This window comes from Haemorhous mexicanus, chromosome 7 (genome assembly GCF_027477595.1).
Source record: "Haemorhous mexicanus isolate bHaeMex1 chromosome 7, bHaeMex1.pri, whole genome shotgun sequence".
Lineage (NCBI taxonomy): Eukaryota > Metazoa > Chordata > Aves > Passeriformes > Fringillidae > Haemorhous > Haemorhous mexicanus.
This window is the reverse complement of record NC_082347.1, coordinates 40491712-40508907: the sequence shown is the minus strand read 5'-3', so window position 1 is coordinate 40508907 and position 17196 is coordinate 40491712. Positions and strand designations below refer to the sequence as shown.

Genomic DNA, 17196 nt, shown 5'->3' with positions numbered 1-17196 from the left:
AAGAGGAAAACTCACCCAGCATCCCAGCACGAGCAGCAGCAAGAGCAGCCTCTAAAGCAATTCTCAATTAAATACAAGACTTTTAGAATTAGAGTTGCAATATATTATTGATTGGCTATGGATATCTGATTGACTGCAGCCAAGAATCCTTCCCTGCCTGCTCCTCTTGAGCAGAGATTATAGGAACAAAACACAGAGGGAATTGCAGGGTGAGATCCAACAGTAAATCCTGAGACACTCCGGGAGCTGATTTTACAGCAAGGAAAAGTGTGTTTGTTTGATCCAAAGTGACACCGTGGTTTAAGGCAAAAAAATGAGAATATGTAATTGACCACAGGAGCCACTTTTTATGAGAAGGGCAATTTTTCTGCCTCTGTAACAACAGTGCTGTTTTACTGCTGTGTAAAGTCACTTCTGCTTGCAACTTGCATCGTGTAGCAGGTACCTGAGGTGGAAAATATTACATAAAACTCATCTGTTTTCTGAAGCATTCACTTAGAGATACCCAAGCCATCATTCTGGGCATGGACAGCACACAGGGATGATGCTCTTAGTGCTGATGGGTGTTTTAGCTCCACCCTGCAGGGACAACCACAACAGCAGAGTAAAAGATTTCAGTTTTCTCATGAGTTCCCCTCCTAAACTGTCCTGTAAAAAAGAAAGTGTATACACAGCCTTCCACATAATGCAGTAGTTCCCAAAATTCTGCAGTGAGGACTAAAAATATCCAGGGAATGTATTCATTTTCTTAGACAAGCTTTTAAAATAACAGTTTATTTTTTGAGTCAGTGGTATATTTAAAAACAATCTACTGTAAGAGTAAAAAGATTGTAGATAATTAAAAAAACCAAAGTGTGATGACAATAAAAAAACACTAGAATATAAAGTTAGTTTCCTTCCTCCCTCCCAAAACCCCATCCCATCAGTCTGATATTTCTCAGAGCTTAATATCTGGAAAAAAAAAAATGCTTTTTGTCTTTTCTTTACACTTTCAGCAATTAGGAAATTAAGAATACGTAAAGCATTCTTTGCAGGCACATTAATCATTATGACGTGAAAAGCAGGCACCATAAAAATTAAAACATTCTAAACACCATCATATATACAAACACTGTACAGAATGATGGCACAAGGACAAAGTGACTCCGTTCAGTTCATCCTAATCCAACATGAAAAATTACACAACAGAGAAAGGAAAAAGCTCTTCCCGTTTCTGTACTCAGCATTTAGGTTCAGAATGACCAGGAGTCTCCTCTCTGCTCCCTGTTTTCTCTGCCATATCCTCGTGCTGTTGGCAGCTCCAAGACTTCCTTGTTTCCCCCCTGGTGGACAGCCAGAAGGTCCAACTGAATGGCAATGGCAGTGGGTGATCACCAAGGACTGGTTTTACAAAGCCCATCAATCACAATTATCCTCAGCTGGGAGGGACCCACAGGGATCATCAGTCCAGCTCTCATCCCTGCACAGACACCCCAAAAACCCCATCCCAGTGGGACTGGACATTGTCCAAACTGTCCTGGAGCTCTGGCAGCCTCAGGGCTGTGCCCATTCCCTGGGCAGAGCCCAGCACCCTTGGGGATGAACCTTTCCCTAAATCCAGCCTAATCCCCCGGGCCCAGCTCCAGCCATCCCTGGCTCCTGTCCCTGATTGTGACAATGAAGAGTTCATTCCTGTCCCTGCATCTCCCTCAGGAGGATGCTGCTGACACACCAAGGTCTCCCCTCAGTCTCCTCTCCTCCAGCTGAACATTCCAAGTGCCCTCAGCAGCTCCTCACACGGCTTCCTCTCAAGACCCTTCCCCATCCTCGTGGCTCCTTTGGACACTCTCTAACAGTTTAATGCCTTATTTATATTGTGACTGGTGCCAGCCTGGTGTCACCCCAGTCACTGTCACCCTTTGTGCCCCACCCCTGAGCCAGCAGCTCACCCATCCCTGGATGTGTTCCTCCAGCTGTAGGATGGACATTTTGTCCAGAAGGATCTCGTGGGAGGCAGTACCAAAAGCTTTGCAGAAGTCCAAAAAGATTCCATCTCCCGGCTTTCCTGGATCAGCCAGATGGGTTACCTGCTGTAGAAGGGAAATTGGGATCCACAAGCAGGACTGTCCCTCATGGAGCTGTGCTGGCTGTGACCCATGACTGCATTGTCCTCCAGGTGTTTTCCAGGACATCCCAGAATAATCTTCTCCATGATTTTACTGGGCCTGTCGTTTCCAGGGTCCTCCTCTTGCCCTTCTTGAAAACCAGGACAACTTCCCCAGCTTCCAGTCAGCTGGGACCTCTCTGGATTCCCCAGACTGCTCAAGAATCATCAAGAGGGGTTTTATGATGACGTCAGGAGCTCTTTGAGGACTCTGGATTAATCCCATCAGAGCCCATGGATTTGCAGGGACTCAGCTGGGGCTGCAGATCCTGCAGTTTCAGACTGACTGGGAGTTGATCATTGTCACAGGGCCCTCCAGCTCAGGGCACTGGGACCCTCTTGGTGTGTGACCCTGGTGTAAGACAGACAAAGGATGTGTTGAGCACCTCTGCCTTGTCCCTGTCCCTGTTTGTGAGGTGCCCATCCCATCCTAGAATGGGCTGATGATATTTTTACACTGCCTTTTGCCATTGATATATTTGAAAAAAACCTCTTTTTTTTTTTTGTCCCCAACAGTTCTGGCAGCTCCAACTCCAGCTGAGCTTTGACCACAGGAATTTTCTCCCTACAGTGGGGAGCTGCAGCTCTGTGTTGTTCCCATGCCCCCTGACCTTGCTTCCACTGGCACACACCTTCCTTTTCCACCTGATATCCAAGAGGAGATCCCTGTTCAGCCAAGCTCTGCTTGACTTCCAACATTTGGGAATTGCTGCTCCTGTGCCCTTGGGAGGTGATGTTTAAAAAGGGACCAGCACTGATGGACCCCAGCACCTGCAAGAACATTTTCCCAGGGGACCTTACAAATTCCCTGAGCAGCCACATGGTCAGAGGGGAGCTTTTGCTGGAACTTTTCCTCCTCTCACCAGAGGTTTTAAACTTGATGGCATTGTGGTCACTGTGGCCAAGACAGCCCCAAATCCCCACTGTGCTCATTGCAATCAGGTTATTAGTAACACAGACCAATTTCACAAATCAGTGGTGTCAGATTTTTATCCCTGGGCTAAAATCCCTGCTATTCAGGGAAATCCTACAGCAGCTTCACCTCACTGGGAAACCTCCTCTTGCCCTGAATTCCATGTGAATATTGTCATTGATTCCTATATACACTGAGATTAGGTACAAAAACTCTGCTCATTTGAAACTCCAGAGGTACCCAAAATCTTTAGGTACAACACTTCCAGCTCTCATTTTAATCTCCACGTTTAGCTTTGTGCCTGGCGTTATCCAGAAGCAGGGAGGTTTAGGAAGAGGGTTCTGTCAGTTGATGGAGTTCCCAGTCTCAAGTAGAAATCCAGATTTCTTTCAAGTTATGGGAGGGAATAACCCCAAAACCAAGGGGATGTAGTGTTGGGTCCGACACACGGCGAGAAATGGATTTCTTACGGAGTTACCATTGCACTAAATGTTAGATACTGCACACCTGAATGAGGTAAACATTATAGACCATAAAATACTTAGGGAAATGAATTGTTACAGCTTGATCTTTGGAAAATAACCCGCTTCCTTCTTCACTGGACAATCCCAGAGTCAACAGACGTTTGCTTCCGCGTCGTCTTGGGAGGCGGCGGCGGCGGAGTCTTGCTGGGCAGAGGAGGAGGCAGGTGCTGGAAAAAAACAGTTTGGGCAGGTCACGTTAGGAATGAATGGAATTCTGCAACGTTTTTGAGTCATCTCAAAGTGCAAGAGGCAGCAGGTAAGTCTGGAGCCCTCTGGCTCACAAAAACCTCTCCCTGCAGAATTTGCTGTGAACACAGAACGCTCTCAGCCATTTCTTTTAAATAAAACTTTGACTTTTGACAGTGAAAAAAAATCTCTCAGGAGTTCAGGATTAATTAGCTCAATATTTAAGGGGAAAATCTTTTGAAAGCACTGGAGAAGTTTATAATTCCCCACTTTATATCATGATAGGATATTGATTTCTTGGTCTGTATTGATTGCCCTCAGCCTCTAGGCTCTCAGAGCTTAAAAACCAAGCAGAAGCAATGGCTTCATTGCTTTTCCATTATGTTTTAGATTTTGCACAGTTAGAACAGAAATATTAAAAAAAAAAGGAAGAAACAATTTAAAATCATTTAGAGAGATAAGTAACTCACAATTTACTATTACACACAGAGTTATAATTAAAATATTCCAAACAGAAATGCAGAACGTTCAAATATACGTGTTTTAAATCACTTTACATATCTCACAACAGAAAAGCATCCCCAGTCAGAATCACCAGCTAATTAGATGAATTAAAAAAGCCATTATGGAAATTAGGACCTTTTTTCCCTAATGTTGAAACCTACGAGTGATAAAATCTGTTGCAGACAGAGCTGGAGAACACTGCAGTTTGCAGGCAGGTTTTCCCAGATTTTGGCTGTGCAGGCAGCACAGGTTTCCCAGAGGCTGTGCTGCAGTGTCACAGCTCAACTCTGCTCTGGCTTTGTTTTTCCCTACAATTCTCCCCCACTCCCCAGTCAGGGCCTTTTGCTTTCCTCCAAGCCCAGTGATGCTTTCCCAGCTGTTTGTTCCTGCCCTGCCTCCCCCAGCCCAGCACTGGTTCCACACAGGCACAGCCTGAGGAGCTCCAGCTCTGCCCAAACTCCTTGGCCACCTCTGCAAGAACAGCCCAAGCAGCTGCAATGCCTCAGTGCTGGACAGAATTCCTGATGGTTTGTCAGGGTCAGGCATCTAAACAACTGAGAAACCCCGTGGAAGTGCACAGAACCAAAACTGGTCCTTTCCCAAAGCTATCCAAGGATGCTGTCCCAGAAAGGAGAGAGGTTCAGGGCGATGCCAGGACAGCTCAGACCCTCCTCTGCTCAGAGCAGCTCCTGATGCTCCTGCAATCTCCTGACTGGGAGTTTTCAGAGATGAGTAAGAGCAGAAGAAAAGCAACCTTTAAGGTGACTAAATATGCTCTCCCAAGCAGGGATAAGCCAGCATGGAGTTACAAATCTGAGGTTTCACCAGTTTTACTGATCACAGACTAAGGAGAAAGCTAGGAATGCAAACTGGCTGAGCCAGGCAGGCTGGATTTTGCTGGAATCTCTTTCCTGTACCCTACCTGGACAGCACCACTTTTCACTCCATTTTACACCTTTCCTCATTCCTCCCAGGCAAAGGAAGAGGGACCCCAAACCACCACCAGTGAGCCATGCCCTGAGCTTGTCTCTCCATTCTGCTCCGTCCACTCTCCATTTCCCAGCCCCTCCAGCAGCACCACTGCTCTTTCTGCCTGCTCCCAGCTTCATCCTTGGCTGCAAAATGCTCTCTGGCACTCTGGAAATCCATTGGGTTTGATCTGCTGCTGAGGGGGAATCTCTGAGCCAAAAGCACAGACCAGGGTGCCAGGCTGGAAAGCTGCACTTCCCTGCCTGCCTGGAAAAGAGGCACCCAGCCCTGGCATTGGGGACAGGGGGCAGTGGTGGCCTTGGCAGTGCTGGGGGAACTCTGGACTGGATGATTTTAGTGGCCTTTCCCACCCTAAATGATGCCATGATTTCCCACAGCAGGCTCTGAATGGGCGCTGCTGGTTCCCGACTTCCAGCGGGACACGATGATCTCTGAGTCAGAAAAGTCAACAGATTATTATGAAAGGCAGATAAAATAAGAATTTAATTTTTTTACTACGTGCAAAACTGAAGATTTTGTTTGATTTTTAATTAAAATGCCACTGCTGATCTGCCTCTGAAGTGTTACAGCCAGAACTATTAGTATTTCTTCTACCTGAGCAAATCCACTCTTAACTTGGCATCTTAACTCCTGAATTCCTGCTAAGGGACCTGAATAAATGTCAGTTGGGATCTGAAGATTCCAAAACCTTTGAAAATTTGCTTAATTAGAGCCCTGTATCCTGGCAAGGGCTCTGGGAAATGCTGGTGGTCTGCAGAACATGAACATCTCACGGAGCTGACATTCTCTTCAAACTCCATAAACCATGTGCCCCTCAAAAACACAGCACAAAATATAAAACTTTCCTCCCTGCTTTGCTCTCTTTAACTTCATATTCATCATCAGGAAAAAAAAAACCCAACTCTGCTGATAGCATCATTTGTGCAAATCCATTTTGAATTTAAATAACACTCTATTGGCAATAATTCTCAATTCAATTAGATCAAAGGCATTTCTCAACCAAATGAGCCCCTTCATATTGATCAGAGAACAATCAAATCAGCCCTGAAAACCTGGGTCTGAAAAGCAGAGACAATGCAAATACAATGAGAAGAAGCTAAATATATATGCTATAAATAACAAGCTCAAAACCTACCCGAGCTCAGATTCTGCAAGCAAATTAGGCAGAAAGAAATAGCAGAGATAGGTAGATAATTATTATAATTGAATTTACAATTTCCATTAGAAAGTCGGATAAATTTAGCACTTGTTCATTTATATAATAAGCTCCCAATGAATATATTAAGTAGGATGTGTAATGCTGGTTGGGGTGACACTGTTGGGAATTTTGCAAGACAAAACATTCCATGGTGGAGCTGGGGCAACTCCAAAGCATCACTCCCAGGGCTGATCCATCCTTCCTTTTATCCAGGACAGAAGAAATTCAACCACATTTCCTCCCTCCCTTTAACACCACACTCACAAAAACCATTATCAGGCTTGTAAAGTTCATCTGTGCTGTGCTTCCCCTTAAAAACTTTGCAATAAAAATAGAGTTTGCCTTGATTTTGTGTTTAATTAAGACTCTCTTTGCCGAGTTGGTGTTTATATCTGGTGGATAATTGTGAACCTGACTCTTCCCTTTCCTTCCTGACAAACTGACAGAGGCTGCTGCTTCACATCCCAACCTATTTTGGGCAGAATCCTTGACTCAGGGGTACCTCAGGGGAGGCAGAAACCTTATGTAAAAGGCACATCTGCAACACAGAAACAATCTGTTCCTTCTGCTTCAGACATGAAATTGCTCCCATTTGTTTGCTGGGTTTTTTTTTCTTTTCCCTGATACAGAAAAGAATCAAGTTTAAAAACATTTGTCTGCCTTCTCTTACATAGAGATATAAACTGCACTACACCAGGCGTGTTCAAGATGTAGTAAAAATCAATTACAGAAGATGAGAAAACGCTTTTGTAAAATTTTTTTTTTCTGCTACTCTCAAGCAGCAAAATGAGAGATGAGTTGTGTTTTGTTCATAGAATACTATTAAAAGAAACAACTACAAAAAAAAAACAAAAGAGGATTTGACTCTCCAAAAGGGTCCTTGTGGCACTGCATGAGATTTCTTCCTGGGCAAGGAACTCTTTGAAATTCAGTGGTCACTGAAATTCAGTGGTCACATCGACAGGACACGCTCTGGAAATCCAGGGAGAAGCACTTTGGTTGGAAGAATTAAGGGATCTAATCAGATCAGAAACAGCAGAAATGGGATGTAAATAGACCATCAGCCACCCAGGACTGTGAAAATGTTTCAGACACTGAGTTGTTCCTTCAGTACGGAGCTGAGATGCCTGACAACAACGTGGTTATTTCGTATCTGCAGTGAAAAATAACATTTGAGTGTGAGGCTCTGGCAGAATAACTCTCCAGCAGGGAGAACTGCCCAACTCCACTAATGGCAGCCAAATTACAGACAGTTTAAGCTAATTGGCTGTTTGACCCAGGGAGCAAAGTTCTGTGCAAAATCCAGCAGGTAACTGATGGGAAATGACTGTTTAGCCCCTGGTTCATCCATCATCTATTAGAGTCTCATTTGACTCTGTGGCACAGCCATTACCTGCCCCTGTGGAGTGCCCTGGGATCAGGGAGAGGAACTGGAAGGGTTCTCCTGCAGAGATGTGTGTTCCCACCCCTCACAGGGAATGGGAGAAATGCCTCAAAATGGGAAAGATGGAATTGCTCCAGATCAGAATCCCAGAGCAGATCAAAGGGGCTCCTCTGCTCTGGAGCCAGGCTGGGAGAGCTGGGGAGGCTCACCTGGAGAGGAGCAGCTCCAGGGAGAGCTCAGAGCCCCTGCCAGGGCCTGAAGGGGCTCCAGGAGAGCTGGAGAGGGACTGGGGACAAGGATGGAGGGACAGGACACAGGGAATGGATTTAGGCTGACAGTGGGTAGATTCAGATGGGAGATTGGGAATTGGGAATTGTTCCCTGGCAGGGTGGGCAGGCCCTGGCACAGGGTGCCCAGAGCAGCTGGGGCTGCCCCTGGATCCCTGGCAGTGCCCAAGGCCAGGCTGGACACTGGGGCTGGGAGCAGCTGGGACAGGGGAAGGTGTCCCTGCCATGGCAGGGGGGCTCTGGGTGGGATTTGGGGTCCCTTCCAACCCAAACTGAAGGCTCTGTGACTTTCCCCATGATTTCTGGCAGGTCCTGCTCCTGTGGGGGACAATGGCACAGATGAGGACAGAGCTGGACCTGGCAGGGCTCTGTGCCCCTCATGCAGGGAGGACCTGCCTCCTGGAGTGTGACAGCCCTGCTGGAGCACAGCTAAGGCCACTTTCCCTCTGTGGAACCCCATTTCTCCAGGTGGACACCATCAGGATTTCTGCCCTCACTGGATGACACTCGAGTTCCCCAGCACTGCCTCCCTGTTCCAGCCTGTGCACAAACAGACTCAGCAGTGATGAGCAAACCCCTCAGAATTAGCTCTAGACTCCAGACTGACCCTGCACTCCCCACTGAGGGCCCAGGTCCTGCAAGAGAGACAAAGCAGCACATCAGCATGGCCCAACCCATGCCCTGATCCCACGAGGAGAGCAGGACCAGGCCACTCCCTGGACTGAATCAAGGCACACATCCATGGCTGGGCAGACAGCAGGAAGGAGAACACAGGTTTCACTCCAAATCCTGTAAAAAGCAGTGGCAGTCCATTGACTTGGAGATTTATTAAAAAGTAAATGAATTTTTCAGAAACTCTTTGCTCAGCAACATCTTAACCTGCTGAAGGGTGAGGGACTGGCACAGGAGGAAAGGCCTGCAAGGTTTCCCATCCCCTGCAGGCAAAAATAATGATCAGATGGCAAATAAACCCTGTAGTTTAATTTGTTTGTTTCTTCTGGGCACATTGTCCAAAGGCTCCTGGAGCTCTGGCAGCCTCGGGGCCGTGCCCATTCCCTGGGGAGCCTGGGCAGTGCCAGCACTCTCTGGGGATGAGCCTTTCCCTAAAATCCAACCTGAACCCGCCCTGACAGAGCTCCAGCCACCCCCTGGCTCCTGTGCCTCACAGCCAGCAGAGATCAGAGAGGAGCTGTAGGCTGCTACTGCAGCCCCTCAAGTTGTGCTCCCTAATTCCCTGCTCCTCCATAGTTCCAGCTGCATTTCCAGCCTCTCTCTCCCTGTCCACATGAGGACAACACATTTGCTGAAGCCTTTCAGGTCAGTTTTTGCTCACTGCAGCTGCTTCAAGAGAGAATTTCCAGCACTGCAGCACCTGCATTGCAACACACAAAAAATCCCCCTGGGTTGTGCCTTCTGTGTGTTAGATGTGAATTTATCACCCAGTTTTATCCCAGTGAGCAAGGAGAATGACCCCCACAGAGCAGAGTCCAGCCAAGGCTGTTCTGCTCCTCCCAGGCTGCAGCCATCCCCACGTTCCACCTGTGCTGGATTGATGGAGATGTTCCCATCCCAACCATTACCCCACGCTTAGCAAGTGTTATAGCCAATATCAGCAACCCAAGTGCTCCTTTATCTATTTTCTTTGAGCTCCCTCCCTGCTCTGAATACTAAGCAGGAGGTTGATTTGTATGCAAGGGTGAGGATGAACCCATAAAGAATGATAAGTGCCTAAAGGAATCCCTTGATGTAATAATAATCCTTGCAGGAGTCGTAGATTTCTCTTTTTTTTTATGTTCCCATATATTATTAAGGACATTTTTAGCAGAACAAATCGCAGGGAGCAAGAAAATATCTACAAAGGTCTCAGAGTTAACAGGGAGTAAGGGACAATCAGGAAATGATAATGAGGTGATCACCTGGATTAAAGACTTCAGGTAGACCAAGGTAACACTGGACTCTGAATATCTGAGCTTGCTGTCTCAAAAATGACATTACTGCCTGCAGTTTGACTTGGAGCATCTGATCCCTTTCTGGCTGCCTGCTTTCAGTTCACTACAGCACTTTTCCTGCCTTTCATAACCCACTGCAAGACAACCAGAGTGAAAAACACAATCATTCCTCACACGAGGAGATATTTCCAGTTTAAAAGCTACTCAGATAATCTTATCTCTAATAGGTTTTACTGATTTTTCTTCACTGATACAACGGCAGTGTAATTTAAAAGATGATCAGTTTACCAGGCAGAGAATTATCCAGTTATGAATTATGGAGCTATTTGACCCATGAAACATAAGTCATTAAAACTGTGGAGTGGGATTTAATCACGGCAGCAATGAGAATTTACCCATCTGATCTTTCATGTCCAGCACTACTCATTTTCTTGATGTTCTTTAAAAGCTTCCTTCCTACCAGCCTGATGAAATAAAGGCACAGAGTGATTGTTATAAGATCAGAAACCTTCTCCAACAGCAATTCTAAAGCGAATACAGAATCACAGAATCTCCTGAGGTGGAGGGGACACACAAGGATCAGCGAGTGCCACTCCTGGCCCTGCACAGGACAGGTGGCTCTGGGACAGATCTGCTTTAGATCCTTCTGCCAGGCTTTGAAACCCCATTCCACGGTCTTGGAAAGCTTATAAAAACACAGATGCTGGAGAAAATTGTGGGCAGTTAGATAAGAAGATGTAGCTTGTATCTGATTGCATTTCTGAGCTGTTAAATCCTGATGCCCTTCAACACCAGATGTTAAAAAATGGGCTCTGTTCCTACAGAGACAAAATGTAGTAGAAAAAATGAGAGGAGCCTGAGCAATCAAGATTGGAAAGAGCAAAAATATTAAGAGCTGAATAAAACTCTGCAGAAAACCACGGGAGCATATTGGTACTGAATTTCTGAACTCCCATTTAATGATGTGGAAATGCTGCTTGTGGCAGGTACAGGAGCTGCACAAGGTCACAGAGCAAATCAGGCTGAGCTATCTCCAGGTGTGGACTCCCAAAACCACACCCCATGGCATCTGGGAGTCATACAGTAACTAAAACCATCCATCCCCAGAGAGGAGACCCCTTCCAAAAGCCTCACCAGGCAGGAAAAACCCCCTAGCTGCCAGGATTTTATTTCTTACCACTGTTTAATACTTTTTAGCTAAAATCTGAACTCATCTTAGCAATCCTGAGCTACTACCACAGCCTAAACCTTGCAGTACATCACACAAAATGAATTTACTACTCTGGAGTTTATGCAGGAAGGAGTTGAGGAAATGTGAATCCTAATGTGAATTTCTCAGCTTTCTTCCTGGGGATGGATTCCTCAGACAAACCTCCTGGCAGCCCTGCTGTACATTCTGTAATTTTCCACTTAGAGGGCTGTGTTCAGGACAAATGAGAGCTGGCCCCGAGACAGAAGCTGGGGAAATGGGTTATAAGGTTAGAAGTGCAGTAAAGTTTGATGGAAATGAGAGGGAAAGTGAAAATATTGACTGAAATGATCCAGCCATGGGGAACAACTATGGAAGAGAGGATTGGAACACAGAATTTTCCAGTATATGCAAATAAAGAGTAAAACATGGTGTTTGGAATATCTCTATTCTCACTCCTGAAGTTACTTCTATACCTGTATTTTTATTTTACCATTCAGCCTGAAATGGTAAAACAGTTCAGAAAAAGTCAATTCCTGCAATTACAAAGGCACAGTTTCAACCATGGAAAAGCTGGACTGGGACAATCTATGTTAGACACAACAATTCCCAGGGTCAAACCAAACTCCTGCCTGACTCCTCCTCTGCTGAGATTTCTACATTTCTGCCACCATGGAATTTGCTGGAAAGCAAACTGCTGCACAGAATTTCACTGGAATGGTGAACTTCAGTGGGACCCTGGAGGACACCTCTGCAAACAAAAAGGGATCAGTTCTGCTGGGAAGTTTCCCACTGAACAGCTCAGTCAAAATTTGACATTTCAGAGTCAAAGAAAACTTGTGACTTTGTGTGGTCTCACTGCCCTACTCTGATTTGATTGGTAATAAATTCAATTAATTTCCCAAAGTCTGGACTGCTATGAGGACAAGGGGTGAGTGATCTCTCCCTGTCCTTATCTCAACCCATGAGACTTTCACTGTATTTTCTCTGCCTGCCCAGCTGAGGAGGGGAGTGATGGAGCATCTCTGGTGGGCACCAGCCAGGATCAACACTTCCCACCCCTTTAAATGGATTTTTTTTTTGCCCATAAAGAAAATAAAAGGCATTTCTCAAAAGTGCTGCTTTAAAGAAAAGGACCACATTATTTTTAAAAGCTTCCAGCTGCAGGAAACAAAGTTGAAAAAGCGAATTTTCCTCAGAAAGCTGCAAACCCTGCTGGTGATGAAGAATTTCTGAGCTCCTTGCCTCAAAGGGGACAAGAGTTTTGCCTCAAGGAAATAAATGAGTGGTGACTGAACGTTGGCAGAGCAGAGCTCCAGGAAGGGAAGGTGGCAGGTTCATGTTTTATTTCCTTCCCTGACACAGGACTGAAAGCCTTTAAATCCAATTTGCTGCTCCTGCTGGTTAAAGCTCCATGCCCAACAAACCTGACAACATCTGCCTTGGAAATGCCCAGAATGAACCCAACTTTCCTTCAGGTTCTGCTGTTCCCTCACCCTCCTGGCACTGCAGAGCCCTCTGGATCAGGTGATGGATGCAGAGCAGGATCCCAGCTCCCCTGGGATGGCTCAGGGAACAAGGAACTGCAGAAGGGATCATTCTCAGGGAACAGGAATTGCAAAGGGATCATTCTCTAGGAATAAGGAACTGCAGAAGGGATCATTCTCAGGGAATAAGGAACTGCAGAAGGGATCATTCTCTGGGAACAAGAAGTGCAGAAGGGATCATTGTCTGGGAACAGGAACTGCAGAAGGGATCATTCTCAGGGAACAGGAATTGCAGAAGGGATCATTCTCAGGGAACAGGAACTGCAGAAGGGATCATTCTCTGGGAACAGGAACTGCAAAGGGATCATTCTCAGGGAACAGGAACTGCAAAGGGATCATTCTCAGGGAATAGGAACTGCAGAAGGGATCATTGTCTGGGAACAGGAACTGCAGAAGGGATCATTGTCTGGGAACAGGAACTGCAGAAGGGATCATTGTCTGGGAACAGGAACTGCAGAAGGGATCATTCTCTGGGAACAGGAACTGCAGAAGGGATCATTGTCTGGGACTCACCCGTTGCTGGGCAGGGGGGGACGTGGTGGGGCTGATCAAGTCCTGGCTCTCCATGAGGTTCCCGTAGTCGGCCGTGCTTCCTTTGAGGGGCAGAGGAGGGGGCACGTCGGGGATGTCAGAGCTGGACATCCCATTCAGCTCCAGATCTGCAAAAACCAACACTGGGTTAACCCTGCCAGCAGCTGAATCCCACAATTCTACAATGGTTTGGGTTTGGAGGGACCTCATGGATCATCCAGTCTTGGGTGATGGACTTCCACTATCACCCTCCACTTGCTCCAAGCCCTGTCCAACTTGTCCTTGGCCTCACTTTAAAATGCCCTCAAAATACTTGAACAACCCCCTGTTTTTAATAAAACATAATTTTTGTTTCATGTTTCCCACCAAAATATTCATAGCTTAGAAAATATAATTTTCCCACCTTCAAGCTCTTCTTGTACATTAAAACACAATAAAAGTTTTGCAAAGTGAACGAAGAAAATATAATCTGGCAAAGTTTTATTGACTTTCTCCCAGTAAAATCGAAGTTCCCTGTTAATAAAATGCACAAATGAAAGGCTGGAATTAAGTATATCTCTCTCCAAAACTTTCAGGCTCCAGGTAACTATAACAAATGAGCAGCCATTAGTTGTTGAGTAAATAAAATCATGCACGAGAAAGTACCAAACATTTATTTTTCCTGTGTGCTGGGTAGAAAATTCCCTTTTCTCAGCAGATAAATCCTCCCAGGTATGTGCTGGAGAGGCAAATAGCCTGAGGGGCAATAAAGTTTATTGAGGCCTGAGTGATACATAGGTTTTTGGGGAGAAATCCCCCCCACGGTGTATTTCAGGGTAATTCAGTCATTTTAATACAGCCATTTTAATTCAGTCATTTTAATAACACCCACTGCGATCTCTACGAGATAAGAAACTGAAATGATTTGTTTATAAATGAGGGAATTTTATTTAGGAAAAAAAAAAGGTGATTTCTATTTTATTTTACTGCGGTGATTTGTGAAACAAGAGAGGACTTATTTATGCAGATGTTTTTATTGCAAAGCTCATATCAATATTTTATTAAAAGTGTGATTTTATTGTTCTCTAAAATGGCCTCTCACAACACAATTTAACTCTAAGGTGGTTCTATTGATTTGTCACTGAAAACTGTAATTTTATTCCTCATCCTTCCACCTGAACTCTTGACTACATGGGAAAAAAAGGTTATTTTCCATCCTGGGACTCCACATTTTCAGTGGCTTCCTTTCCAATAGGCTGAAAATGTTTTTTGTCCATCAGGACCTGAATTTCTCATTGCTTTTTCCACTGCTCCTGTTCTTCATCCTTCCCTTTCTACAGAGAGGATTTCTCCATTCCCCAGACATTCCTCAGAGTTTCCTTTCTGCATCTTCATGAGAATCTCCTTCTTCATGGAACTGAACTGCAGCTGGAAAACCACACTGTGCATTTGTACCTAAAGACTGATGCTGGGAATGAACTTCCCTGTCCATTCTGGATGAATTCCCCATCCATTCTAAAGAGCTCAGGAATCTGAGATCTTTAATGTCACAAAACAATTCCTTGGCACAGATCTTGCACATCTCCCTCACTACTACACATTTATATCTCAGCTACATATATTGATATCTGAATTTTTGGTTGGTTTTTCCATGCAGTTTAGGATAACACAGGGAAATACTTGGGAAATGGCATTTTCTGTTGTGTGTTTAGTTAGAGCTTTACCAAAACCTTGAACCCTGCTTCACAAAGAGAAACCTTTCCGTATTTACTAGAAACCACCCATGTTTTTAGGCCTTTTTGTAGACATTCCTTGGGAAACTCAGTGGAAAAACACACAATTTCCCAAAATAAAGTGAATTTAACCCCCCTGAACACTTCAGCTTTGCATTCTAGATGATATTTTTTCAACTAACAAGATTTCACTTCTTCCATGATAAACCTTCTGACTTCACCTAAGCCAAGGTGCTCCCAAGAGGATGGGGAGACCCATTTTGTTAGGAATAACCCAAATCCTTTGTTTCTTTTAACAGATCCTTGGAAGATCCATGGAAAGGCAAGTTTTCAGGAAACATCTGAGGAATGTTTTCAGCAGAGCTGGAGAGGGAACAAGGTGTGGAGGCAACTCTGCTTGAAGAACCTGGATGGAACACAACTGTCCATGCAGTTGTGTCCTGCTCTGCTTCTCCCCCTTTCCCTACATCCCCCAGCTCCTGCTGCAGCTGGAATTTCCTGCAGCCTGTCCGTGGCACCTTCCACCAACCTCATCCTGATGACAGATCCAAATAAATAAATCCCTGCAAGTGTGGGCAGAGCATTTCCACCCACGGGAAGAGCTCATAAAATACACAAGCAACGTGTCTGCATTTTTCTGGCAACTGTTTAGTGGATTCTATCCTGAGAAACAATGATTTGATCTTTGCCAGAATTCTGTGAAATCCAGGGAGCACCCACCCTGCAGCAGGTATTGAACAAATTCAGGAATTCTCAGTGCTGTCCCAAGAAAATCTCTTTGCTGCAGATCTGTTGATTTCCTCAGCTGAACTGAACCTCCCTAAGATGGTCACTAAAATAATTACCCCAAAGTTCTGGTGTGCTCCCATTATTCAGTGAAATTCATTATTCAAGGTGGTTCATCAGAGGAGTGTGCTCTGAATATCTGTTCCTTGCTGGACACGTGCCACTGGGAAGATCTTGGAGCTGACAAAGGATCAGTTAAGGGACCCTTCCCTTTTTTCCTCTCACCCTACTGATCACATTTCCCACTCCCTTCTCCTCAAGGGCCAGCTAACAGGCAGCCAGGATTGCTTAGCAACCCAATAACTGCTTTTAGCCAATTTGGGCTCTGAAGGAACTTCTTTATCCTTGGAATTCCTAAAAAAATTATCACTGTAATTCCTGAAATGATTCTAGACTGGTGCAATAAGCTGATCCTATTTTATGTAACACCCACCAACCTCTAGCATAAAAATATTCTCAGAAAAACTGGTAATTTCAGATACTTTTAAAAAAGAGAAATCAAATTAAGTGTTAATAAAATTTACATATGATCAAAAAGTCCAATTAAAATATCTTTTGCAGAAGTATATATATATCCCCTAGTTCTCTGTATTTCCAGTTTTTAGCATTTTTAGTTTCTGGCTATAAAATAGTAAAGGAAGGTGAGAGTTACAAGTTCACTGTAATCAAAATATTTGCTCTGTGTGTCTGACTGTTTAAGAGAAAAATTTTTGAAGTACCACAACCAGTAAATAAAGCAGTGACCTTGATGGAAAAGATTTTTTTTCTGAAGCCTGATCATCTCTTCTCCTCCTTACTAACACTGAACTCTTGGCCACTGGAGCTGGATTTGGGGACATGTATAAAAAAGATAATTTTTTTCTTTTTTGTCACATGCTGGCAGCTGCAAACTCTGAATAACAGGTTTTGGGAAAGAGCACTGGGAAAGAAATAGGTGTTGGATTACACCCAGTTCTGCAATAGGGTTTGCTGCAGACTGAAGCAAACAGATGATACTTTACAGAAAAGCTGAGTGATAGATGTCAATGTCAAAGAAAAACTACTTCAAAAAGCCTGACCTTTATTTTCCCTTCTGGTTTGTACTCACAACATATCAAAGAGAAGCTTTTTAAAATGTACTATTACAAAAAGTATTACTTTTTAAGCCTTTGTGCTCCAAAACACTCAATATGGGATCAAGTACAACATGAATTTTTGACTGTTACTCTACACCTAATTAATTGTTAATGATGACTTGAAAAGAAACGGTCTCCACTGCAATGATTTTGTAAAATACTGAATTAATTTTTGCTGGCAAAGGTAAGAGGTTAAGTAATACTGATGCCTTGTGAGGGCTGACCCAGAGCAGAGGCT

At 44.6% G+C, this 17196-nt stretch overlaps 1 protein-coding gene across 3 annotated transcripts in view; it reads right to left on the bottom strand.

The window, feature by feature from the left end:
• Positions 1-758: 758 nt before the first annotated feature.
• Positions 759-17196, bottom strand: part of DOCK1 (dedicator of cytokinesis 1) — a 278288-nt gene continuing 261850 nt past the window's right edge. For all 3 annotated transcript variants that reach the window (XM_059852216.1, XM_059852217.1, XM_059852218.1), the window contains exons 51-52: positions 13328-13473; positions 759-3747 (exon numbers count right to left, since the gene is read on the bottom strand). In XM_059852216.1, the coding sequence (XP_059708199.1) occupies positions 3652-3747; positions 13328-13473 (242 nt within the window). In that variant the 3' untranslated portion in view covers positions 759-3651. The remainder of the gene's footprint in view (positions 3748-13327; positions 13474-17196) is intronic.